This window comes from Petromyzon marinus, chromosome 34 (genome assembly GCF_048934315.1).
Source record: "Petromyzon marinus isolate PM22_M1 ecotype Great Lakes invasive population chromosome 34, UKy_Petmar_22M1.pri1.0, whole genome shotgun sequence".
NCBI classification, from domain to species: Eukaryota; Metazoa; Chordata; class Hyperoartia; order Petromyzontiformes; family Petromyzontidae; genus Petromyzon; species Petromyzon marinus.
Window position 1 is genome coordinate 12,867,408 of NC_133700.1, and position 27,307 is coordinate 12,894,714.

At 42.7% G+C, this 27,307-nt stretch overlaps 1 protein-coding gene across 8 annotated transcripts in view; it reads right to left on the bottom strand.

Annotated features, from left to right (window-relative positions):
- Positions 1-759: 759 nt before the first annotated feature.
- The window catches only part of LOC116948744 (nck-associated protein 1), a 33,726-nt gene continuing 7,178 nt past the window's right edge, over positions 760-27,307 (bottom strand). For 2 of the 8 annotated variants that reach the window (XM_076071733.1, XM_076071730.1), the window contains 30 exons: positions 27,187-27,273; positions 26,740-26,796; positions 26,401-26,543; positions 22,637-22,727; positions 21,748-21,885; positions 21,447-21,495; positions 21,072-21,228; positions 20,820-20,876; positions 20,566-20,662; positions 20,141-20,250; positions 19,568-19,700; positions 18,543-18,624; positions 18,014-18,072; positions 16,840-16,985; positions 16,087-16,219; positions 15,206-15,319; positions 12,775-12,894; positions 12,249-12,388; positions 10,564-10,695; positions 9,480-9,698; positions 8,914-9,044; positions 8,519-8,616; positions 7,959-8,052; positions 7,744-7,826; positions 7,194-7,274; positions 6,484-6,577; positions 5,807-5,923; positions 5,559-5,668; positions 4,917-5,006; positions 760-4,330 (listed from right to left, as the gene is read on the bottom strand). In XM_076071733.1, coding sequence (XP_075927848.1) covers positions 4,214-4,330; positions 4,917-5,006; positions 5,559-5,668; positions 5,807-5,923; positions 6,484-6,577; positions 7,194-7,274; positions 7,744-7,826; positions 7,959-8,052; positions 8,519-8,616; positions 8,914-9,044; positions 9,480-9,698; positions 10,564-10,695; positions 12,249-12,388; positions 12,775-12,894; positions 15,206-15,319; positions 16,087-16,219; positions 16,840-16,985; positions 18,014-18,072; positions 18,543-18,624; positions 19,568-19,700; positions 20,141-20,250; positions 20,566-20,662; positions 20,820-20,876; positions 21,072-21,228; positions 21,447-21,495; positions 21,748-21,885; positions 22,637-22,727; positions 26,401-26,543; positions 26,740-26,796; positions 27,187-27,273 — 3,279 coding nt within the window. In that variant the 3' untranslated portion in view covers positions 760-4,213. Of the gene's footprint in view, positions 4,331-4,916; positions 5,007-5,558; positions 5,669-5,806; positions 5,924-6,483; positions 6,578-7,193; positions 7,275-7,743; positions 7,827-7,958; positions 8,053-8,518; positions 8,617-8,913; positions 9,045-9,479; positions 9,699-10,563; positions 10,696-12,248; positions 12,389-12,774; positions 12,895-15,205; positions 15,320-16,086; positions 16,220-16,839; positions 16,986-18,013; positions 18,073-18,542; positions 18,625-19,567; positions 19,701-20,140; positions 20,251-20,565; positions 20,663-20,819; positions 20,877-21,071; positions 21,229-21,446; positions 21,496-21,747; positions 21,886-22,636; positions 22,728-26,400; positions 26,544-26,739; positions 26,797-27,186; positions 27,280-27,307 lie in introns of all 8 variants that reach the window. The other 6 variants (XM_076071729.1, XM_076071732.1, XM_032965785.2 and 3 more) reach the window with 3 other exon arrangements.

Genomic DNA, 27,307 nt, shown 5'->3' on the forward strand with positions numbered 1-27,307 from the left:
TGCAGGTATTGTTGTTAATGCAGACATGAATCCTTGTAAAAAGGTTTCAGTTTTGTTGCCAGAAAAAAGGGGAAAACCCTATTATTATTATTATTATAAAAAAACCTAATTTGCGCACAAGTTACAAGCATGTAATTAACACGGTTGCCCATCACCAAAGCGTGTCTGCGCGAGATGCCTTTTGCATCACTGATCGACCCCTAACCCCTGGTTGAGGGTAAAGAGGGGCAGCGAGCAGCAGCAAAGGCGGCGTGTGGCTTGATTCAACAAAGGGGATTGGCCCCTCGAATCTTTTCACCGTCTTCCTTTCAAACGCAGCCTCTACAAAAAAACCTGAGCCGGACCCGGCGAGAAAGCGCAAGGTCACCATGAGCAGAGCACGTGGTAGACTACTGCCAGTGATCGCGTGAGTCGACGTGCTCTGCTTGTGGAATCCTTGCACCCTCTAGGTAAATAAAACATTTACCTGTTGCCTATGGGCTGGGAGAATGGAATGGGAGGGGTGAAGCTCATGGTGCTTCATGACTCGTAACGACTCAAGACACCGACGCTCATTCCTGGGGTATTTCTGGATCAGCAGAACCTGGTTCTTGATGATCGTGGAATCCGAGCACCCATTGTTGCAGTCCATACAAACACACACTCGTGAACGGACCTGGAGCAGAGGCTACTATGCGCAGGGAACCGGCACAAACACTCCCTTTCAGTCCTTCACACCGACGCGGGGGTGAGTAGCAAACGGAGACAATCACCAAGGAGTCTTCAAACCTTCATTTATTGTCGATGGAGACCCCATGCAGTTCGGAGCACCCTCGGCTAGAGTACGGTAGTGAGCACGTGGCCGTGCGCGCCACTGCATCAAGCCGCTTCTCGACTACAGAGTAAGCGGGGGCCAAGCGTTTCACTCGTATGCTAATGCAGTTCACGACAATTACCGCCGCAACAATATACAGTAGCAACCTGCACACTAGAAAGAGGATAAACTCGATAAGCATACAGCGCAAGCCTTGGAAAGTTTAACTCGTTAAAAATATCGTTCCAAGTTTGGTCACTCTACACGGAACAGTTTTACGTTTCAGATGCAATGTTTATACAGCTGTAAATATTAATATTCCATTTTTTTTTATTGTCAAATGATGCAAAATCTCATTCATAAAACAAACACGTATAAGAGCATTGTCAATCCAGGCCATTCGTGCCACCATTTAAACCATTTGTGTTAAGACATTTGTTTGGACACGCACCTTCTCATCAACTCCCCTTGTCGCATGGCAGGGTCGTGGGGATATAACAGACACGCATATATAACAAGCTTGCTCTATGCTTGTGTTCTCAGTTGCTTAGCTTACAGTGGAAATGGCAAAGTCTTGAAAACTATAACAAAGATAATGAAACCAAAACAAGACAATGACATCACATACAGTAAATTGCAAACCATAAAAAACTCAAACTCAGTTTTTCATCACTGTCTAAAAAACCCATCTGACCCATAACCCTCCGGCAACATGACACACTTAAACGCAGTTAAGTCAATCGTTTCATATTCCCGCAGGGACATTTGAAACAAACTTAAAAAATGGAAACACATTGACCAGTAATGAATATCAAAATCTACCAGATCACTTTTAGGAAATAATTTTTCCAAAAACTCAAAAGATTCTTTGGCCTCAGCCACACCACAGTCACCATGAACAACCGTTTCACTTTGCACCCCGTATTGTTACACACGTCAGTTTGAAAATTTATATTTGTATCCCAGTTTAATAATCTGCAAAGTGATTACTTAACACAAATGCATTTTTTGTGGTAATGTGTGGCTTGGGAGTGTGCATCATACCATTTTAACCCAGAAACAATTGAGGTTGTGAAATACACTGGTCCGATTTTTTTTTCCACTTTGCACAGTTAGGTTAAATATCATCAGACTAATATTGAGGAAGAGTGGGTCAATACAGATGACTGGCTCTACAAGAGATGGAGGGAGAGTGAAGAGCTGATCTCTGCTGTTCCGTGTCCGACTCATTCCAGTGCCACACTTCGGACATGCATTTTTTTCATACTATCTTAACAAAAAGAATATTTATGAACAAAGTAAAATGACACATTTTTCATTTTGTACAAATTTTCAGATATTATAATACGTGTAAATTAATGCATATAATCGTATCAAACAAACCGAAATCTAAAGGATTAATAAATGGTGTAAATGCTTTCTTATTGTTTGCTGAATATTCAAAATTATGAAAATTGCAAGTTAACACTGCATATATATACACACACACACATCTAGACCACAGTGATTTGAGTAAAGAGCAAATAATAATAATCAGTGATGTGCATCTTCACTTCCACCAGGCAACTTAACAAAAGTCGCTAATATAATAGAAAAAAACATCTAAAAGAGAACCCGAAAGTCTGGATTCATGTTTATGTTACAATATGTAAACAAGAGCAAGTAGGAGAGCCATTTACTACTACACATGGCATGTAGAAAACAAAGCATTTGGTGACAGAAGAGTGAGTGCCTATTGCCAGCTATGCAGAATAACCACAGGCACACGGTGCCACAACCCAAGCACACAACCTCCGTCCATACGTCTCTGATCTACAACACCACCTGTGGTGATGGTGACACTGACTGGGCACTACTCCTTGCTCAGGACAGGATCTGAAAGAGCTGCTCAAAACAGCTCTGCACACACAATGAACATCGCAAGCTTTTTGCCCTTTTGTTGTGGAGGATGAGGGTGAATGTTTTCGCACCAGCAAAAGTAACAGGACTAGCCATGCTGGGCATAAGCCCAAACGCTTCAGTGACCACACCTTTGCATGTATACGACGGAATATTCGCCCACACAATGCCACAAATGAATGGCACAATCTGAAAACGCAAAATTTGAACCAGAAAATATAAGCGTTAATCAGTGCAGTTTGTAATGCAAGTTTCAAATGCAGTTAAAAAAAGTAAAATAATGTTAAGAAGTTATATGAACAGTTTACATTTTTGGAAACACTAAAACCTTTAAATACAAAAATTGTAATGTTTTTCCACACGTGCAAATTAACTGCCATCAACCCATTCCTCAGGACTGACTAGGTGGGCACAATACAGGACCCACAATGCAACGGCAGCTTTCAGTTTCAGAGCTTCACTGATACATGAAACCCACAGGGTTGAGGAGCATTTGCATGAAGGCAGGTGCCTGCCTCGAACCCATGCAGGAAACCTTTGTGCCAAGCATAGAACGTGTGCCACCACTGAACTAGCAATGACAAGCAACACGCCAATCCCAACCAACTCAGCTGGTCTGCATGTCAAGCGCATGTCTGTGTGCATTTTTGTCGGTGCACACCATAAGAAATCTCTACAGCGTCGTTTTCAATAGGAACATTCTATTTTGTCATGTTTCTGGTATATTTTATTACCACATGTAAAGTTGCAAGCCATGTGGTTGGCTTTCCAACAAGTGTTAGCATATGGTCATGGCAGTAACCTTGGATCGACTCTGAGCTCTTGATTTCCTGCTACTCTCTAGTCTGGAGTAATGGGATAACCAAATGCTTTGAATTTTCTCATCTCAAACAGAAGGAAGCATTTGAGACACACAATGACCATGTTTGGCTTCTACTCATTCCAATTAACAGATTTTAAGAAATCAACTTCTGCCGTGCTTAACAGTTGACCTACTTCATTGTCCTTCCATTTTCCTGGGAAGATATGTTTATCATTTACAACATTAAATCGTGCAGCAACTAAGTCTGGATGTCATAGTTTACTTTGCCCTGAGAACTCAATATTTGAAGGGATTTACACTCCCGTGACTAATGTGAAGGGGATCTGCTAATTTACAAAAGATGTGGGATTTTTGGCACCACCTCTTATACAAGATTAGACTTTCTAAAAATCAAGAGGTAAACACTGCCCCCATGCGAATGCCTGTCAGCACAACCACCAGGTGATTGCCCAAGAATTTCACTCGTTCAGACGAACATCTTCGTGCAGGGCACATGGGACAGCCTGCCTGAAGATCGTCGCCCAAGCCTAGGCAACGCACACCGAGGCACATGTCAAAACATTTCATTGTGCAAAGTAACTCTCTTCAACGAGGACGCTACAACAGACAGAATAACACCACACTCACTTGACACAACAGTGGGCGGAACAGACGAACGTGATAGAAAGACGTCAACGGGCAACGTTGGGGCGTGTACTCTAGGAGGCGGCGCTCAGCCCCTGCTTGTAGACGGCGTGGTAGGCGTTACGCAGTAGAACGTATGGAAAGCACGATTCCAGCAGGTCCATCGTCAGGAACGGGGACTCCTGGACTATCTGTACGACACACCGACATTCGCGCACACACACCACCTGTGATGTCTTTCCTAGATGTACATGCTTTGCTGTCGTGGTACACCATGTGACAATTTATGCAACACAGTACTCAATTTAACATTTATTTTTGTTTCAGAGAACAGGAATAAATTTTTTTAGATTTTAAAACAAATTAACACCTGTATTTTATCATCAGGTGGCGGCTCCGGCCTGACTACACGCATAACAGCACTGCTAGTGAAGAGTAACTGCAACATAATGTGGCAAATCTAGCATCATTTTTTTACATTTGAATGCATTGTTCTTGAAGTAAAAGTGGTCTAAGATTTATTTTTATTACCCTGCCCCATTTTAATCCCATGACTTATTGTTCTAAATAAAAAGTAACTTTTGGAGGCCATAACTCTGTGGCTGATAACCACGCAGTGAGAGCAACCACACCACCGCTATATTAAAATAACTACGGCACAGACCTGACTCTGAATGTGATATTGCGATGGTTCAGAGGTTCCACAATGTGTTATGGATAAGCAGCCCTATAATTGGCTGCCGTTTTGCACCATATTAGCACCACATCCAGCCTCACCATATCTAGCAGGAGGTAGACAGATTCACGGTTTCTGGTCGATACTTTGTCCGTCTCTTGTCCGATCTTTAGCAGACTGGAGGAGGCCAGCTGAGATCATTCAGAGACAATGAGAACAAAGACAATAATGAGCAAACAATTGAGCATCTGCAGTGTAAATATATTTTATTTCAGCTGTGAAATGACTTTTCTTTAAAAAATGTTGTGTCCTACATTATGTACTGGGTTCTTCTATAAATATTTAACAAATACTGTGAAATATATGTAAGAACAACTATTTTTTAAATGATGACGGTACATGGCAGAGAAGAGGGAGACCGAGGGTAAGATGGAAAGATTTTGTGGAGTGAGAGAGATATGAGGACAGTGGACGTGACAAGGGAAGAGGTGCAGAGTCGAAGCAAATGGGGAAAGAAAATCAGAGCAGCCAATCTTTTACGATAATGCATATTTTGGTTTAGAAGAATCTGAACTCTTATAGAAAATAATTATTATTATAAAAAAAAAAGATTAAACACTGCATCAATAATCTCACACAATGTTCCTTGAAGGACTTCTCCACTAGATGTGGGTGGGGGCCAGTTTGGGTGGTTACTTAAAGCCTTGCCAGGAGAAACCGGGAGCCAAGGGGGGGAAACGCACCGCCAAGAACTCCTTGAGTCGATCCTCGATACTGCCCTTGTGGATGGTGAACAGCGCTGCTGCAATCTGGTTCACGGCTTTGGCCAGGCAGTGGATGTTGTTCACGTGACCTGCAATGAGCATTCACCGGTTGCTCAAGGTGCTCGCTGTGGCGTACGGCACATTTTGCGGTCAATCAAACGGCAGGAGAGCGATATGCGAGAATAGTGACGAGAAGTCGGACAAATACAGTGAGAGGGGAAACTTGCCTTCCAGAAGTGGGCTGTACTGGGAGAGTGGGTTGCTGGCCAGGGTCGGAATGGCCACAGCCACAAAAACCATGAGAAGGCAAGCAATCTTGTACTCTTCCTCTGGAGACAGGTTTTCTGCAGGGATGTGCAATGTGTGGAGTACACATCAGATGTTAAGCAAACAATGTTAGCTACTGTTCACCTGTCACTATTTACATGACGATGCACATTAACCAGGCTTTGCAATCGCACATTGTCACGATGCGTTTGTTATCTTGTGACATTAAGTGTAAAACATTCGCAATGCACCATTTAATTTCTCAGAAGTAACTGCGGCAGCCACTTGGGAGTTAATCTCCAGAAATGTCTCCATAAATGTCCCCAATTCGTCGTTGTCAGCTTTGGTCACAGCTCATGGTCCACCCTAAACCGCATCGGCAAAAACCATGACAATAGATGCGGATACCTGATGCACAAATGGAAAATTAAAAACTCTCCAGTGTGCGACTGTGGTTATCCAGAACAGAGACCATAACAGCGCATTGCCCGATCTACACATACGGAGGAAACATTACGGCGATTCACTCTGCTGCTCCTGACGCGGTTTTCTGGCTTGACCATCTGGTTCTGAAATCGTAGGTGTTGCGCTCTGCATCTACATCAGCCGTACGAAAGAAGAAGACAGCTTATCTTACCCCCTTTCTGTGAGGTGAGCGCGAGGACGAGGGCCGGGTCTATCTCGCACGGCAGCCCCGCGGCAGACGACAGCTCGTACACCCCCATCGCCACCTGCACCATATGCAGCATTATCACTGTTATCTGGTACGTATATTATGATTTCACACATCTAGTAAGAGTTATTATGATCATCTAGGTCAGTGGTTCTTAACCTTTACTACAGCCTTGCACCGCCCCCCCTTTGGTTCTCAATCGCTAAAAAATGTATGTTAATAAATACATAGGTTTGATCAAACAAAGTAGTCTTACTTACGTGCCCGTACATAATGTGTTTTGATGATTTATATATATTAAAAAAAAATCTGGCATGTCTCGCACGCCCAGAAAGGGCATCTCGCACCCCCAAGGGATGCATGCACGCTAGGTTAAGATCTAGGTGTTTTAGTCACTTCCACATCATGGTAGCATTTCTGAGAATGCTCTTTTATATTAAAAACAAGATAGCCTTTGGCAAATCTAGATGCTTTAAAGATTATATTTACTTCAACTAATTCTTAATAGTTTTCAAAATCGACTAAAATTTGTTGAACTTCTCAGAACTAATGTGTCCATATATTATGAAGAAAAATGTATCGTCGAAAGATAAGAGAAATAAGCACTTTGTCTCAATATCACTCTGCTACGCGAGTGTTATCGCATAATCAATTATCTCCTGAGTGCACATTACCTTGATATCTGTCTCACGAGGTATGTGGTCCTTAAAGTCCTTAATGGAGCTGAGTAAGAACGGAATGTGATGGGATAACACCTAGAGAAGACATGCACACACATTGTTGTGTTTAATTGCACAGCAAGCAGTGTATTAAAATAAATAAACAAATAAACATACAACATTGGAGGCATTACACCACTGTAGGATGTCCCAAATAGCAATATTTTGTTAAAATCAGACATAATAATTAGACCAAATAAATTACATTTTAAGTCGCTACTTTGCAAATTCTGGGTGGGCTTCAATAAATTAATTCTGGTTGCATATTAAATGTTCCTGAGCTGTTAATCCAGTACTTCTATAAACTCACCTTTTCACATATATACACGATTTAATGTCTTGTGCAAAAATGACAACTGCTAGTTAACGCGATTAAATGTGATGGCCACATCTCGCACGTGAAGGTGAGAAGATGAAATGGGTTGGACTCGACTGCCTGGCTCAGAATTAAACGACCCCGAGCGATCAACGTGAAAATCTTGGTGTGATGCGTGCAATGACTCACATCACGCAGCGCCTCCTGTGCCAGGGATCGGAAGGACAAGATGACGCCGATGATGGTCATCCGCTTGAGCACACTGTCGACAGCTGCAGCACAGGCCACACCGACACAGGAACTTTAACTCATCCTGTACCGAGCGGTACAGCCCGGGGGGGTATGCAAATTAACCGGTGTGGGGTTGGTTAAAGGTTTGCAAAAGGCACACGGCTGACACGTACACTGGAGCTTCTTGAAAAGTGCTGCCATGTGTTCGGGCTTGTCAAAGCTTGTCCTCATGTGCATCAGAACTTCCATGTTCTCCATCACCAGTTTCTGCAGGTAGAGAGATTGTTACACGAGTGGGTTCGCCTTTCTTGCATGCTTCGTGCGTGCGAGTGTGTGTTTGTTCGGCACTTGGAGAACAGGTGTTGCATCTGCCAGTCAATTAACCTCTGACAAACACTTGTATCTTTCCCATGACCTCCTGCTAGGGAGCATCCAACACTTCATGTGGCTACAAAGTGCACCTAAGCTTGGCACAAGTACTGTGGCAACATCACTGTTACCTTGTGGAGAACGGCAGCTATTGTTATTGTTGTTGTGTCTGGAAATATATTTATCCAATTCAGGACAGTCTTAACATTAAAGTCAAACTCATCGTGATGAATACAAAACATTACGAGTAGCAATATCACTTGGAACATGAATGCAGGCCTTCCTTTTGAAGAGTACACTTTTAACTTCTAGTATCGTCGTTGTTTTATGTGCAGCGACTGTGGCATGGACGAGTCGTACCCACCTTCAACTCGGCCACCTGGGAGGAGATGTGCCACATAAGGCTCTCATTGAGGAACTTCATTCCGTACGGTCCCAACAGCTCGGCCAGCGCTCGCATCTCTGCAGCGAGAGTCGATGCGCAAACACAGACATCGTGTTCAGAACTTGCATGTATTCGCCCTATCTCATGTGCTCGCAGCAACAAAACCTTTTTGGAACGGCCCATTTGCAAGGGAGCTTTGGTATGAACCATTAATCACCACCGATGTTAGCTGTGGTAATATCTGAATTAGTGGGGGTTTGTGGTGCAACGCACTAACCATGGCACCATCACTCCCACCCTCAGTAGTATATTTAATTGTGAAGACTGCTTCCACGATCATTTTTTTTTCACTGGTACCCGCAGTGGGAGCGCACCGGTTATGTCCGAGTACTCCTCCGCGTTGAACGTGAGCTCGTTCTCCGTGGGCAGATTGATGAACGCCTTCATGGCCGGGGAGTACGCGATGAAGCCATTGCTCACCTGCCTCAGCAGAGTTTCCAAGTACCTGCCACACGGACAGTGGGGTCAGCGTCGTACACACACAGATCAACATCCCTCGGCCAGCTGCACAGCATGGCACTTTACAAACTGGAAACTGAAATGCTGCCAAAAACCGACACCAGATGTATGTTGCAATAGGGTGGAGGGGGCAAAACGTTTGCAGATTAAGTGTACTAACCAAGCAAATGCCGGCCGTAACTCCAGCCCAAATAGACTAGCCAATGGGATACTAGGACTGGCCAACTTTGTGAACCCAAACATTACACCTAAACTCCACCTCCAGTCAGTGTATCACACCAGAACCAATTGTTTCCATTTGTTCGATTTTCAGTTTGACGTTCACTCAAGTGGTTCAATGATGAACAACTGATGGTTGAACCTCTCATCACGGACGCTGTGGCCAAACACCAGTGAAACCTCGGTGAGATGTGGTCCTCACCAGTTGGTGTACAGCGTGGTGATGGTGGTGTCACCATGGCTGTCCATGTGCTGCGTCTGCTGCAGCAGCACGTTGTTGAACACGCGCGTGATGTCGATTTGAACAAAGTTCTCGATGGACTGCAGCACCGACATGTAGGCCTTGACGCTGGTGAGCAGCTCCGAGGGCTTGGCGATCTCTTGCGTCGCCTGGTTGTACATCGTCATGCCCACAATGGCCCTGCGTGCCGCGACAACAAATCCAGACAAATCAAGATAAAACCAGACGCTCACCCATCGTGTTTGCGAGCGTGAAAGTGTGATAGCAGAGTCACGGGTATACACCGTATCTTGTACTCAAAAACACTAAATTCAGGAATATCTGTTTAGCCAACAATGGCCCATACTTATTGGTTCTTTCGGTAAAGTCACGTAGAATGGAAATGAAATAATAAAAATAAAACATAATCAAATAAAATTCTCACGACGTTTCGGCCACAACACAAGTAGCCTTCCTCAGGTGAAGAAGCACTGTCTTCTGGACAGTCCTGTTTCTTCACCTGAGGAAGGCTACTTGTGTTGGGGCCGAAACGTCGTGAGAATTTTATTTTATTATGTTTTATTTTTATTATTTTATTTCCATTCTACGTGACTTTACCGAAAGAACCAAGAAGATAAATCCCTGCAGTCACGAAAGCTTTAAATCGAAATGGCCCATACCACAAAAGGAGGAACACTACACTGGCGGCCTGACTGACCATACCAAACCATTAGTCCTCACAATTACGTCAATCGTATCAAAGGGAGCTAACAAATGTATTCATTTATAGAAAACTTCTGCTTCCCACAGAGCTATCCAATTTCACATCCCATCTTTAAACACATTGTGATGTATGTGACGGATCATATTTTAATGTTAAAACTTGTATTGAAGCAGTCTCTTTGCTAAATGAGACGACGTCTTTGGGAGTACTTTACCACCAAACTGCCACGACTCACGCTTGAGCGTGAAACTCAGAATAAAACCCAATCAAGGGGAACACGTCAATCTGTCTGTGTGTGCGTGTAAGCCGTTCGCACATGCATCTATGTGCACTTGTGCGTACTTTGTAAAGCGGTACTCCAGGTGCAGGGCGAGATACTCGCGTGGTGTGAAGGTGTGGTCCCACACCACGATGGAAGGGGCATAGTTGATGGCGAAACACAGCTCCACCAGTGCCGTATGCAGCTTGTCCAGACTTCACACAGCAAGGCAGCCAGACAGAAGCCCTTGCGTTAAAACCCACATTAAAAACCTGCCTCCGATATTCGCACAATCAGGTTCATAAATACAAATAATGTATTTTATTTCTTCTCTCAAATGGCAGTGTAACCTTGCATGCTAGGGAAACGAACCACAGAGGTGGACATCATAGAACTACAGGAATACCTTGCACTTTCGTCTGGTTAGGGACCAGAGCATGGACGAATGTAAAAAATGGACGAATGTCAAAGCAGAGCCTTTATTTAGCCTTGCTCGTCAAGTTTGATTATGGTAAGCTTTTCTTTCAAATTGAGAACCGTATGGGTTATTTTAGCTTTACTATCACCACACTTTAGGACCCATTATGAATATATTAAGGCACAAAAATAAGTATTTTACAGTAATCACAAAAATACGCACAGTATGAATACTGTACACGTGTTATATAATCACGAAAATAACTATGAACACTGTAGTATTATACTGTTATCACAAAAATAACTATTATTGTTTACAGGATAATCACAGAAAGAAGTACTGTATTAATAATACTCTTACATAAGCGCACAACTTTCTCTATCTGTGATGAACGCTGCACTTTCCGTCATGTTCATGCAGGGGGCGCTGCAAACCTACGCGTCCCCTGCATGAACGACGGAGGCGCAGGGACAAACGTTCGATTACGTTGGAATCGATCTGCAGACGGCGGTCTTCTCGTACGGCCAACTCTATGTCGCCTTATCTCGATCCCGCAATCCCAACCAGGTGAAAGTCCGCATCGAACCGAACACCTAGCAAGGCCATCTACTTAACGACGAGAGAAAATTCACATGAAGTATCCTTTTCAATGAAGTCTTCCAGATGTAAAATGATACAAGCTTTTAATGAAGAAATAGAATTATCTAATTCAAACATAATACAATTAAAAAATGTTTCATTTTAAAACTTCAAAACGGGGCATCGGGTACGAGCGTTAATGCGTCGTTTGTGTGCAATTTTTCGTGACTTTCCTGGCCGAAGGCCATAAATAGTATATGCATGAACACAAATATAAGAGATGCTCACTGAACGACTTCTATTCAAAGACTGAATGAAAAAGATGGCTCGTGGCACGAACGTCGTGGAAGGTTTGGGATGAAATCGGACAAAAGACAAAAGCACGTGGACGAAATTTGAAATGTGGTAATAATTGAAAACGGCCGAAAGAGCGATGTGATGAAAATCAAGGTATCTCTGTACTCCCGAGATACTTTCGTTTGACCTCTGAGCCACATAAAAGAGGCAGTACATTCCCATGTGCCCAGGTACAGTGGTTAATGTTCATCACACGTCAGCCAAACCGATATTTTTACGTGATTTTGCAGAATCACAGGTGGCTGGCTTGCTTCAAACCCAGTGTCTCAAAACTACCTCTTAAGCATCAATTATTTCTTAAATCGTTAATGAAAAGAACAGTGCGTTGGCCACGTTTAAGAGGGGTTTTTGGCTATTGGAGCAAGGCATGTTGTGTATATGGATCGATCGCAATGCAGACAACGCAGCGCTCACTTAGTGCTGATAAGACGATCCTTGCGCATGCTCTCCACTCCGGGTTTTTCTTTCTCCGTTTCCCCTTTCTTCTGCGCCTGCTTTTTGGACTTCTTGCTCACCGCCTGGCTGATAGTCTTGGCACAGTGCTTGGGCAGCAGCTGAATATAAGATGCCGCCCACACAAAACACACAAGTGAGCGCGCACACACAAAAGGTAAGATAAAGACCAATATCCTTGTGCAGCCTTATTGACTGGTGGGGCAAGTGCTGTTTGCGAGCAACTATTAAAGCCAGCTTGGCACACAAGAGGGTGAGGTGTGGCCTGGACCACACCCAGCAGCAGTGCGATAACTACGAGGCTGTTGCACATGCACAAACACCAACAGAATTCTAAACTGCGTACCACAAGTTCCCATTTTATACACTTGACCACACTTCCTGTGAGACTCATGTTCCTATTTAGAATTAGAAAACAAGCAGGAGGATTCTTAGCTCTGCCAGTAAACTTGCCTAGAATGAAAGGCCATTGGAATACAGCACGTACCTGGTCACTGAGGGCGCACTGCTCAGAGCAGATATCCGTGATGAGGTTGCGTGCTTGCTTGGCCATCTCATCCAGGAAGAAGTTGCAAAGCGAGAGGCTGCGGTCACCAATGTGATGACGCTGTCAAAGTAAACATCGGCAATTACCAACGCCATTCGCAATGCCAGGAAATTTGCATGCGTTTAAACTGTTGTGAATTTTAGTTGACACACTCGAACAGTTATTATCGAGTGGTGGGTATCTCTCATCATTTACAGATACCACTGTCAAATATTCCCTGTGTGATTTTTAAGTGCCCAGTTTGCATGATATTAAAATAAATGTATTTGCATTGCTCCCGTAAAATGCAGTCAGCATTTCCACTGGAAAAGACTTATTACCTATTAGGGGTCTTTAACCTGATTCTAAATGTATTCTTTAATTTACTCCACTACATGGAAGTGATGGCTCAGGTTGTGTGTGTTGTGCAATGCTCAATGAAGCCAATGGGCCTTCCTAATCTGGACAACGCAGACTCCCATCCTATATATCGTTAAGGATTTTACAACCACTCTCCCCATTATACCTGCATTGCAGCAGACGCAATCAGTCGCAATGTATTACATGAGTTGCCAGTCAAGTGTTCAGGAAGTTCTCAAAATAATCTAAACCATAAGTCAATAATTGATGATCATGGCCAAGAGCGTCCCACAATAAGGATGGCAAAACTTAACCTTTGCACAGCTAGTCCCGTCTATTTTTGTCAGCTGGCAATTCCCTCCACTATGGCCACTCCCGATATTTCTCATGACTAAATGTCAGGTTTGTTTGTGGGCTACACACATGCGTTTGCTGCTGCCATTTCGTGGTTCTTTCGGTCAAGTCACGTAGATAGAAAAAAACATGAAGTGAATACAAATAAAAAACAAAATAACCCACTAATGTAGACTGTAGCCTGGTTCTTAATCAGAGTGCACTGGCAATCTATAATGTAGACTGCAGCCTGGTTCTTAACCTCGGTGAGCATACTGGCAGTCTATAATAAAGACTTATTGGTTCTTTCGGTAATAAAAATACATGAAATTTGTGATCTGATCCTGTCTGTGAAGGACAGGATTCCTGACATGCAATATCACGGCGTCTACAAACTAAGCTGTATCTGCGGCAGCAGTCACATTGGGGAAACTAAACGACATGTCTCGGACCGTGTTGGTGAGCATAAGGCAGATTTGAAACACAGTAGGACAAATACTTCTACCGTGGCTGATCATTATTTTAATGCGGCTGGCTCACACGAAATTGATTTCTCTAAGACGATGGGACTTTGCAAGCCTACTGGCTATCAACAAAGATTCGTTCATGAAGCCATCCATATATACAGAGACACAATTTCAACCAAGAAGATGTTTATAAACTCAGCAATCATTGGAAAAATGTCATTAACCACTTTGGGTCATGACTTGATTTGTGTTTTCTTGTCAACCTCCGTCAGCAGTGTGGGTGTGTGAAGCGAGGTGCAATGATTGCCTGGCGGTCCTTTGATTGGTGTAGTTGCTTGTCTTCTCCGACAATAACATTGCCTGCCCTGCCCATGCTGCTGACACACTTGGGCTACGCCCATCTCTAAACCTTTCACAGTTTGCCTTTAGAGGCTAACCCCCTTTTTCCTGATGACGACCGCTTGTGTTGCAATCGAAACATCGTGGTTTTTGTTTTAATTTTATTTCAATTACTGAAAGAACCAATAATAACTCTACATTATAGACTGCCAGTACACTCACCGAGGTTAAGAACCAGGCTACAGTCTACATTATAGACTGCCAGGACACTGACATAGCATAATAACCTTTGCTATAGTCTACATTATACACTACCAGTACACTCAAACTTAATAACCAGGCTACAATCTACATTAGTATTTATTATAATTATTAACTTTATATTTTATTATTATTTTTCTACCTACGTGACTTTACCGAAAGAACCAAAGAACATGAATTCCTGCAGTCACGAAAGTTAAGTCAAATTTAAAGATATTGCACAAGGAAGAAAGGGCATGCCCTATTCATTCTGAAAATATATCCAAAAGCAATGAATTAAACAAGTGACTGGCTGCAGGGTGACATACAGTAAAAAAAGCATGGCTGTGAAAAGGTTAATAGTCTTGATACTCAGTGAGACTTCACATATTCATAACAATGCCACTGTAGGTGATCACACTAGAGGGCCTGTGGGCTAGATGCATAGGGCTGGGCACTCATGATCAGGATAGCACCCAGCAGGGAAGCGTAGCCATAAGAGTTATTCTCCCCACCATTTATCCCGAGACACCCACAAAGAAGGGTGCCCCGGTCGAATAGGTGGGGGATATCGCTGACAATAGCACCTCAGAACTCTATAAAGACTTTATAATGGATGGCAGGGTGGCGCAGTGGTATCACTTGTGCCTCACAGCAAGAAGGGCCTGGGTTGGATTCCTGACTCGGGCGCCTTTCATTGTGGGTTTTTTTTGTTCTCCCCCTGTTCTGCATGGGTATCCTCCGGGTTCTCCGGATTCCTCCCATAGCTAAAAAAAAAAACATACAATATAATTGGTATTGGCCAAACATCCCAAAGCTGATAAATTACCTGCAAATTACTCAATTGGATTACACACAGCAGAAACATTACCCCCGACTGCAAAAATCTGGCAGGACCCTCCTGAGTCTTGAGACTCGGTGAGGCCTCCCTATTTAAGTGATAGGTTAAGCAATACTCGAGTCTGCGCTTTCCCATTGCCTGGGTGAAAAGTCGGCATGTCTTTGCCAAATCCTGGCGAGCTTGCACAACACTCAATAACTGAATACATTGGATGTATTGGCGAAATTTCAATAAGCTGTTACTTTTAACACTTAGGCTTTTGCCAACAATATTATTCGCATTGATTGCTGGATCAGATCACGCAAGTAAAATAAGAGTGTACAACACACATTGGAATTTTACTCGCGCATTCCGACCCAGAATTATGAAGCGCTGTGTGACAAAATATTTTTCAGTGACAATTACGGGTAAACTTGTTTGAAAATAATGTACAATTTGTTTCCGGAATGACTACCTGTGGGGGTTGATTACTGTTAAGTCAGAAAGGTTACAGAATTTGACCATGACCACACAGATATGCCAGGACAGCCACTGTCTACAAAGTTAGCGCAGCTTGTTTGAATAAGCTAACACATAGCACATATGCATAGCAACGCTATGAGGACCACCACACAGTGAAACATCCCTACATCACATGGCATGTATGCGTGATCCATCCGTGTGTGCGTGCGAGTGGACATATGCGTTTCCAACCTCCTCGGGGCAAAGCTCATGGGTGCAGCTCATGAAGTGTGAGCAGATGAGTGGAAAGGCGACGGAGTGCCTCGACTGGGAGGGCAGCTCCAGGCACTGCTGAAACATCTTCTCAAACGGGCGGCTGTGGAAACTGCAAAGAAAACATTCACGACAAGATTAAAATTGGTGTACGCTCGTTGCTTTTTCGAATACCACACATATAAAAAAAATCCAACCATACCTCTACAACCGTGTTATATTAATCTTGTGCATCAATAAACATGACTGAACCACGCGAGGAAAAAAATTCCATTCATTCTCAACATTTGGTTAACTCATGATGATGCCGCAGTAGCGAATGTTGCATCTTTGAAAGAAGAAATGCACAAGACGTGGCCTAACCAGGAAGGACCGCTTTTGGATTGCAAGTCTTCCTTTGCTGCACATTTTGCCAGACCGGTGGTGCGCGCCACTTATTTGTGAATATGATTGCAGTGAAATGTTCATGCACGCTTCCTGGGCTGTCTTGTTCCTGTTCTTGACTTGCTATAAATGTACTTTAAATTGTATGAATGCACACTGTACATGTTTAAGATTTTGAAATGTTTCTATACGTCTCATTACGTTTGCTATTTATGTGTCACTTGACACCCTTGGCACCCTTGCATTTGAGATGATCTAACTCACGGGATTATTCAAAAACATGTCGTTAAATAATTGAAAAACTCAGAGTAACCAGTGTCAACGCTGTGTGCAATGGCAGGCTCATACCAGAAGGTGGAGAGGTCGGAGGTCTCCACCATCATCTCGTCAAGCGAGTCCACCATCCGCGTGTGGAACACGATGGTGTTCATCATGCGGCCCAGGTCACAGTGGTCCTTGAGGTGCAGGGAGGCGCGCGACACACTCGTGTATGCCTGCAGTGAAAGCAACGCAACCAGCTAATTAATGTTTCGCCAGATTAAATAGGACGGTGTATACCTTGCAGTGATAAACCCAAATGCCTTTGCAACTGGGGTTGCCTTGTTCAAAATGCAGCTTTTTATACCAGACACACATCAGTGATGCATAATATCACAAATCGAGGATATGTTGCGATTACTGCCATTATAGACAAGACTAGCTTTATATTTCCACATAGCTCTAAAGAGACAGAATAACACTGAGTTGTTAATGGTCTAAGCAGTACGTTTAATGCTGTGCAAATAGCACTACATTTCAGCATTTACCATGCAAGCTTCTCAAATTAAATTTCATATTATTGAAGAGGTATTGTTTTGAAAGGTCAGCCATTGAGGAAAGTGCCAGGATAGGAATGAGGCAGGCAGAGAGAACCGGTTTCAGGCTGAAGATGATGTCACTTGATTACAATCAAACGGATAATTAGTCATCCTCTATGAGGCATCTGTGTGAGAGTATTAAGAGTGTTGTCATTAGTAATGGCTGTGATGTACCTCTAAAGAACACATCGTGCAACAGCATTGCCATTTTATAAGAAATTGTGGCCAAAATGCACATGTACACCTCTTCTGTCAATTCACTTCTGGATGAGGGACTCCCCATGTGGTGTGGGTCGCTGAGGTTAAATGAACGCAATTCACCGTGCTGGTCAGTGCAGGTTGGTGAAGGCAAAGCAGGTACATAAGACCATAGGACATTACAATAATATATTTTTGCACTGCGCTGTGCTACCCACCACATAGCTCCGCAGCGAATAACAACCTGTTGTGGTGCTGTGCATGCTGGTTACCCACCCAAGCATTATCCAGGCTCAACCAAGCCTAGCTTCAGAGAACATAATAGATTGGGTATTTTCTGGGGGAGTTGGTCAAAAGTGGATAAATATTAGGGAACACAATCTTTAGAGAATGATCAACCAAGCTGGAAGTAGAGAAATGCATTCAGGGACTTCTCCTGTGATTGTGGGGGAATCAAGGTGTCTTACCTGTAGCCGGAACCAGTCGAGTCTCATGCCTCGGAAGTCAAACATCTCACCTTCCTCAACTGCAATCAACAACAAACACTTGCCATCACTTTTTACATTAACAAACATATGATTGATGTTTGTCAGGCCTCAAAAATTAGGACTAAAGTACATAAACATGTTCTTGGTTCTTTCGGTAAAGTCACGTTTCCCTTCTACGTGACTTTACCGAAAGAACCAAGAAAGCTTTAAATCAAAATACATAAACATGGTCTATTTTAAATAGGAATTGACACCTGTTATTGTAGACTGTGTTGCTGGTTAGCTGGGCTGAATAATAGGTCAAGAGACTGTTGGAACAACAAACTGATGCTATTTTTAAACTGCACTGGAGTTGTCTAAATTTAATTGACTGATCGTGTTACATTTTCCATCTGTGGGAAGTTCCGTCTCCACCACTCAGAAAACAGCCACGGCATAAACTCCGGTGAGCCAAACAGGTGAATCGCGAGAGCGAATAGGTGGCGCGATGCATGAGCAAACAACCCACCCTGCTTGACGCTCAGAGAGGTCATGGTGTTGACGAAAGAGGACATGATGATGGACTCATCCTCTGGGCACACAGACAGATTCTGGAAAGGGCAAAGGACACGAAGCAGCAGCGTGAGGGCAACACAGGCTCTGTACACACACACACAAATTCTGCCAACTTATTTTCCTCACCGACTGGAATGGAAATACTTTATCACTAACATCATTAGCAAACACTGGCTTGTGTTTACACACTGGTTGAAATTGAAATGGTTTATCACCAACATCATTAATAAACATTGGTTGGTATTGAAAAATAAAAGCTACTATTTTGATGAATAGAGTGTGGAATAACGCGAGAGAAAAACTTTGGACTTATCATATGGATCTAGAATGAAAGGGCTTGCATTGGTTGTAGTGAGAAAGCAAAGGCTGAAAACACTTTACTGAAATAATTATCACAATCATCTTCTACCTTTCCTAATCATTACTTTGTTCGGACTATAGGTGTTTTGTTGTGTTAAAGTGTGTTAATTATTGATTCTCATGAACTGCTAAAGCAGCCCCTAGAATCTCACATGCTGGGTATCATTTCATCATATTTATATTTATTTCAGTGCATCGCTCATCTTGTACAACTACATATAGAGCTCTTTTTGTCAACCTATTGGATGAGGACTTCCTTATTCCCTTGCGGGCCGTCATGGATATTTGGCTATACTTCACCACAATGGTCAGTGCGGGCTGGTTAAAGTCGTAGGGTGTGGGTGATATTTCTGCTTCCCCTCTACTACCCACGACGCCTATTATATGTCTAATATGTGCACGGTCGCCATCCATTCAAACACTATCCAGGCTCTGCTCAATGTCCGAGGTTAGGTGCATTCCAGGTGATTTGGCCATAGGCATTGCTCTTCTTAAGTCGACTAAACCCTGTATGTGGTGTGCAAAATCGTGACCGTTTGAAAGGAGTTAGAGCGGATGCCGACTTAGTCCAGGGTCGATGCGACAAAAAACCGGGATTGTGAGGGCGCAAGCGGGCACCTGCACGAGCTCGTTGAGCGCGACGGCGTCGAAGCTGAAGAGGTACTGCACGTAGTAGCGCTGCATGACAGGCCCGTACTTGCGCACGAGCGCCCGCAGCTCCTCCATGTAGAACATCAGCTCAGCCAGGTGCCTGTGGAGCGCGCCAGTCACGTTACTACACCGTGAACTCGCACCCCTACGTGCCAACGTCAAAGAGCAAAACGCCAACTCACGAGCAACTTAGCGAGCACCCACACTTGCGATGCCCCAAGACCAAAACATCAGTTGCGTAGACGCGATGTATCTTGGTTGCTCAAGGCATCTCATAATCGCAGGCCAGCCACTCAAATGAATAAACTTACATAAAATGGTTTCTAAAACATTAGAAGCTAAATATAGGCACATGTTATGCAAGCACAGTTGTGATATAAGCAACACATGCTGACAATTCACTGGCGGGGGGAGGAAACAGGCAACTTCTCATGAAAGAACACTAATTCAGATATAAGCACACCCGACCTTGCTCCCAAGAGGTTTGCTTATATGCAGCGTCTACTGTATTAACCTCAACGTGCAATCAAGAGTCCTCACTTGTCCACGTAGTCATCATAGTTCTTGGCCTTTGGAATGTTCTCGGCGTGGCGCAGCAGCCAGAAGATTTCGTCCCTCGCAAATGACAAAGACATGAAGACGAACAAAGCCTGGGGGAAAGGAAACATTTTCACTACATTGTGATTAAAAATGGCATACTAAGGTCCAAGTTTTTTACAATGTCTCCATGGTCGTGCATACCTCTTGTAATTAAGCATTTATTAATGACGGAGGACAACCTTGGGTTTGAAAGTATTATAACTGAAAGTGATAAACTGGATCCAGCTATAAAGGGTCAATAATATTTACATTAGAAAGCATCTCTCGGACTTGAGACTTCCTTTCGCAAGAACATCCTGCGTGGGAAACCAGGCCATCGCCTGTTCAAAGTCTGATGTAACGGAACGGACGAACGATCTTCATACCTTGGGGCCAAGCAGGCCGGGTTGGTCGGTGAGAACCATGACAAGTTCTCGCAGTGCAGCCCTTAGGAATTTCCTCCTCTCGCGGTGCATGGGCCCCCTACCAACATGACAACACCCCGTCAACACGCCGTCCACACGCCGTCCACACCATGTCTAACATGGAAAAACTTAAAGTACGTCAATGGATTTCCGAACACCATACGACCATTCAAAGAACGTTATCTCACACATGCACGTGTGAATGCAGCACTTACGCGTGTGTCAGAGCGTGGTCCTTCAGTTCCCGAATCTCCGTGGCACGTTTATTGTACCTATTCCAGGGGCAAAAATAATAGAAAATAGGTTCTGGTATTTGTACAGCTTTGTGTCATATGCAACAATATTCAATATCAAATACGTAAGATTCAATATCATAAAGTATAGTTAGCAAGTCATGGAAGAACATTGCTCAGCTCAGAACAAGGAATGGAAGGACGCGATGCATGGACCAAGCTATGGCAGCCCACCCCTTGATGTTGAGGAAGAGCTCCTCAATGGTCTTGTGGAAGTGGAACACCTCGTCACGGAAAAGTGTGAGACAGAAGCCACTGTTCAGCGCCAGACGCCAGAGTGTAACCGCCATCTGTTCTGTGTTGAGGTTGGCATGACACAGCAGGAAGCCGACTGGAAAGACCAATGCATGCACACGCACGAGTATACACACACACACACAAACACATGAATAAGATGCATATAAGCCCAACAATTTCTGTTAAAATAATTCCATTGCAATCAGAGCCCAGTTTTAAAGCACCAACGTTTTTAAGTCAAGTTTAATGAAGGGCAATGGAACACACTAAGTCTACAACGCTGATGCATTGAGAATAAGAACGTGTACGTACAAATAATCCACTTCTCCATGACATCCAGGGAGAGGTACTCGCATGGCATCTGCAAATACAATTTAAGACAATGTCTTGGAATCTCACGCAAAATACGAGGCAATAAAAATTAAGTTTACTATTGTGCTAATGGTTGCATATACTACATACTGACATCATGCGATCCAACTGCCACCAAAAGCACGTGCATTCTGCATATTTATAAAATCACAATTGCCATTTAAATTTTCCAGGGGCCTCCAACCTCACGTTGTAGGTCACGAGAAGTAGCAAGGCGCGAGTGGGGAGGTCGGTGGCGTACCGTTTCGGACTGCGCCGGGTTGAGCATGGCGGACGGGGCGCTGATGAGGCTAAGCATCTGTGCCGCGCGCCACTGCTCGGCCGACAGGTTTCGTCGCGGGTACACCGTTTGCAGCGAGAAGAGCGCCTCTGTCACCGACTAACCGGGCCACAAATGTCAGTGGATCGTCCCATCAGCATTATTACATGTGCATTGTCATAAATGTAAAAATAAATCTCATTTATGAAACATTTAACGTAGAATGAAGTGGACTAAAGAGATGTTATGAGCACGTTATGGGTATTCGATATTTCTCAATCAATTAATGAACTATCAATGTGATGGCACAGTTGTTTGTATGGATATAACGCTTTACTCCCAAGACAAAATTAGTGATAATTTAGGATCACAATTCCATTTGTTAACTAATTTTATGTCATTGCTGTGTATGTGGATTCTACAGTGACATACAAAGCGAAAGTAATTGATTATCATTTACACAATGCAAACATTGTCAGAAAATATTATTATTGCCAAAATATTGTTAGATCCATAATTTTCAGAAAACAGTAATATAAAGACAGCAATGATTTGATTTTGTCAAGTACAATTAATGCACACAGATCATGACTGGTTGTTTGGAAAGTTAAAATGTTATTCTGTTAGTGCACTGGACTACGGATGTGGTGGCCAAATCTTGATTCCGGGCCAAAGCCAATACCAGTGGTGCGACATCTAATCTGGTGTGCGGGCCCCCCCCTTTCCCAACCTTTATCAATCCATACTGACTAGCAGAGTGAAATATGGTCAAACAAGCCCCATGATCGACACAATATGGGAGGCGTTATATCAGCTGCCAAAAATATGTAAATGTTTATTAAATGGGAATAAAGGCAAAATGTGGCCTGACTTTGCTGTGCGGTCCAAACTCCTCCATCATCTTCTTCATGGGGTTCTCGTAGTCCAGAATCAGCTGACCCAACCGTGGAAAGTCTTTGTCACTGTAAACATTGCAAAAGGAAACAACTTATCGATCCTTAAGTCCAACAAAAACCGCCAATATACTTCGCAATACCCATAATAATAGACATAATGGATGTATTCTTATTTCGATTTAAAGCTTTCGTGACTGCAAGGATTCATCTTCTTGGTTCTTTCGGTAAAGTCACGTAGAATGAGAATAAAACAATAAAACTAAATAAGGCAATAAAATTCTCACGACGTTTCGGCCACAACACAATTAGCCTTCTTCAGGTGAAGGAACAGAACTGTCGGGACGACAGCGCTTCAATGAACGCTGCTAAGATTCGCAGCGTCTTTTAAGCTAGGTGGGAGAAGTAAAGCGCCTTGACAAAGGAGTTTACATATCAAACAGGAGAATTTACCATTGAAATAGCTGTGTTAAAGTGTTGGCTCAGCAGGGTGCTAAAGTCAGAAATTAGCATGTAACTGGGAGATTAGCATGATGTTAATGTGAGGGATTAGCATGTGACTGGTCGCGGAAATAGCTATGTTAAAGTCAAAGTTTACATATCAACAGAGGCATTTCGTATATGGACGCTAAAGGACTGCAACTATCCAACTATCATACAATAAACCGATGTGAAAAAACGAAGTATAAACTACAACAATAGAAATGTACTAAAAATATTCTTCAATAAGTTGAGCTATTAACATAAAGTAACTGGGTATACACTACACTATATATTGAATACCATATAGTAAACTAAAAAAAACTAAAATATAAACTACATCAATGTTATCAATAAACTCTATACTCTCCAATCAGCTGAGCTACTAACAATAAGTCGTTATACATTACAATGCCATATGACGAAAAAATAGGTGGCGTTTTTTTTTCAACGTTAGCACCACGGACAGCGACGAGCTTTGTTCAGACGGACGAGTCCACTGTTTGGTCTGATCAATTAATGCTGTTGAATCAGAGATGAGTTTGTTCGTTTTGGTGACCAGGCTGTTAGTGGGATCTCTTCTATTTTTTGTATAGCTGCCATCATTGAGTAGTTCTTGAATGTTGTTATATTCTATTTTGTCCATGACAGTGGCATTGCCCTTGTCGGCTGAGAGGATGACAATGTCATCTCTCTTAAAACCGGATTCCCACCACCATCCATCCCAGAAGAACTCCCTCATCAAGACTCTATACCATAGAGCCCAATGCATTTCCGACCAGGATCACATTGCCAGTGAACTCAAACACGTACACCAAGCTCTCAAGGCTAATGGTTACTCCAACTACACAATCCGCAAAGCCATCACTCCAGTCATGAAGAAGGATCCCCTTGAGGAACCATTCAAAACCATGACCTTACCCTACATTGCGGGGGTCACAAAAAAGATCTCCAAAATCCTGAACAAACACAAGATTCAGGTCCGATTCAACACAGTACATAAAATCCGTGATCTGGTTCCATCTGTAAAAGATGCTGTTCCAGACATACAGTACCCAGGCGTTCACAAACTAAAGTGCCTCTGTGGTAGCAGCTACATTGGAGAAACCAAATGACATATCTCGGACCGCGAACATAAAGCAGACTTGAAACACGGTAGGACGAACTCCTCTGACGTGGCAGATCACTGTTATAATTCAGTGGGCTCACATGACATTGACTTCTCCAAGACGGAGGTTCTTTGCAAGCCAACCGGCTACAATGAGATTCATTCACGAGGCCATCCACATATACAAGCACAGAGACAATTTCAACCGAGAAGATGGATTCTGGCTTAGTAACCATTGGAAAGATCTTTTAAACCATTTCAGTTCTTAATTGTATTTTACGGTGACCTTATGATCGCAGCCCTTTCGCTGGCATTGCCTCTTAATACCTCTCACACCACGGTTAATGGTATGGTTTATAACATGTAGTATAACAGCGCATCGTGGCTGTTCCTCCCCCCTCCTCCGTTCCGAGCATAGATGGACTCGTCCGTCCAAACAAAGCTCATCGCTGTCTGTGGTGCTAACGTTGAAAATAAAAAAACGCCACCCATTTTTTCGCCATATGGCATTGTAATGTATAACGTCTTATTGTTAGTAGATCAGCTGATTGGAGAGTATATAGAGTTTATTGATAACATTGATGTAGTTTATATTTTAGTTTTTTTAGTTTACTATATGGTATTCAATATATAGTGTAGTGTATACCCAGTTACTTTATGTTAATAGCTCAACTTATTGAAGAATATATTGAGTACATTTACTATATTGATGTGGTTTATACTTCGTTTTTTCACATCGGTTTATTGTATGATAGTTGGGTAGTTGCAGTCCTTTAGCGTCCATATACGAAATGCCTCTGTTGATATGTAAACTTTGACTTTAACATAGCTATTTCCGTGACCAGTCACATGCTAATCCCTCACATTAACATCATGCTAATCTCCCAGTTACATGCTAATTTCTGACTTTAGCACCCTGCTGATCCAACACTTTAACACAGCTATTTCAATGGTAAATTCTCCTGTTTGATATGTAAACTCCTTTGTCAAGGCGCTTTACCTCTCCCACCTAGCCTAAAAGACGCTGCGAATCTTAGCAGCGTTCATTGAAGCGCTGTCGTCCCGACAGTTCTGTTCCTTCACCTGAAGAAGGCTACTTGTGTTGTGGCCGAAACGTCGTGAGAATTTTATTGTCTTATTTTGTTTTATTGTTTTATTCTCATTCTACTTGACTTTACCGAAAGAACCAAGAAGATGTAATCTTATTGTTTCTCAATATGGAAATATTTAATAGATGTGATGCAAACAAATTCATTAAAATGAAGAAAACCGGAAATTGTGACTGTGGCATGCACGAATTCAGCACACATTAATTAATACAATGCATCACCGAAGTCACAGATAACGGCACAGAAAAGAGATAACAAGGACAAACACACCTTTACAATTGAAAGATGATTAATGTGACTTGTAAAATACTAAATAGTATAGAATATAATGGAGTACAATACTTTCAAAGTACTGTATGTACAGACCACACCCTGCTGTTGGGATTAAATCAAGACTGGCCCAAATGTTACGAAAAGAAAATGGCCCACAAACTCTTTTGGCCGAAAGACCTACATTTTAATGTCATTTTTGGAAATGAAACAAACCCATGATTTTATTTATTATTTAATTGTCTGTAAATCTCCCAAATGCATAATGGCATTGTATATACTTGATAATATATATTTTGAGATAGTCACTGCAAAGCAGATATTCAATGAGGCACCAGCCAAATATTTACATTGCAAGACTCGACTGAAAAAGTTGTGAGATTACGTGAAGCTTTCCTTGGTAAACAATAATTGTTGAATGGACTTATCTGGGAAAAGCTTGCTGAATTTTTACTCAAAGTCCCACTTTGAAATTTGTAGGTCAGTTCGTTTCAACAAGTGTTTTGCATGTGGCAGGAAACCAAAGTACCGGGTGAAAAAGACAATTAATTCACGGGACAGCAATTAAACGACAACACAGATAAGTTCACGAACCAACTCGCTGCATTGTCACCTTTCCTGGCGAGGTTGAGAATTTTCGAAATCTACGCTAGCCACCGACCGTTACTTCCAAGGCACTTGACTTTGGGTGTGCACCACCGCATGTCTGTTATTTAACCTCTGGCAGTACACTGTCAAAAAGGGTGGTTGGGGTGAAACGGTCCCGCACTGATACCTGGAGCCATTGGTCATCTCGTGCGCATAGTTGTACAGGCCAATGATGGCCTTGCGCTCCTCAATGCGTGACAGCATGAGCATGATGGTAGCGTACATCACGATCAGGTCCAGATAGCTCTTGGTGATGTCAAAATTCACCGTCTGCAGGCAGCAAGAAGGCAGCAAGACAGAATCAGAATCTTTATTTATCCTGGAGAAATTCGACAGTATATGTTGAAATGCTCTAAACACTTTCATTTTACTTTTATTTCCCACCGGTTGTTATATGGCTATGAAATAAGATTGCATTTTTGCTTAAGGTAGAATACATAAGTAATTGTAAAGGTTTACCACTTACAATGTCAAAGTAGATCTGACAAGCATCTATGGTGTTCAGCAGCTCCGTCACATGGTCCTGAAGGGTGAGAATGTGATCTTGTTATTCTTAACCACGACATACAAAAGCGCTGCAGCTAGTCCAGCTACCGTAATTTCTGGCACATTTGGGAGCAGAGGCCCGGTTTAATCTTAAACAATAAGACCTATTAGTAGTTTCATGTTGTCCATTCAAAAATTCACAAGCGAAACATTTACAGGAAAATTAGACAAAACTGTAAATCAGGATGCATAAAACGATTTGTAAATATTATTACATATAACACATGTTCCACAGAAGTAGAAAAGTGAAATTCAGTGGAAACATTTCACCTTTGACAATGTAAGGGCATGTAATTCCCAGGTCAAACAATTTAAGGTATTACACTAGTGGAAGGTGCACAAAGGTGTAACCATAAATGAAACAGACCTTGAAATCCATGATATCAACAAATGTACAGTAATAGAGACTCAGGTTCTTCATAATGTCGGCCTTCTGAGTGTTGAGATGGGTAAGCTGTTGCTGTGTTGAATAAGCAAAACGGGACAGT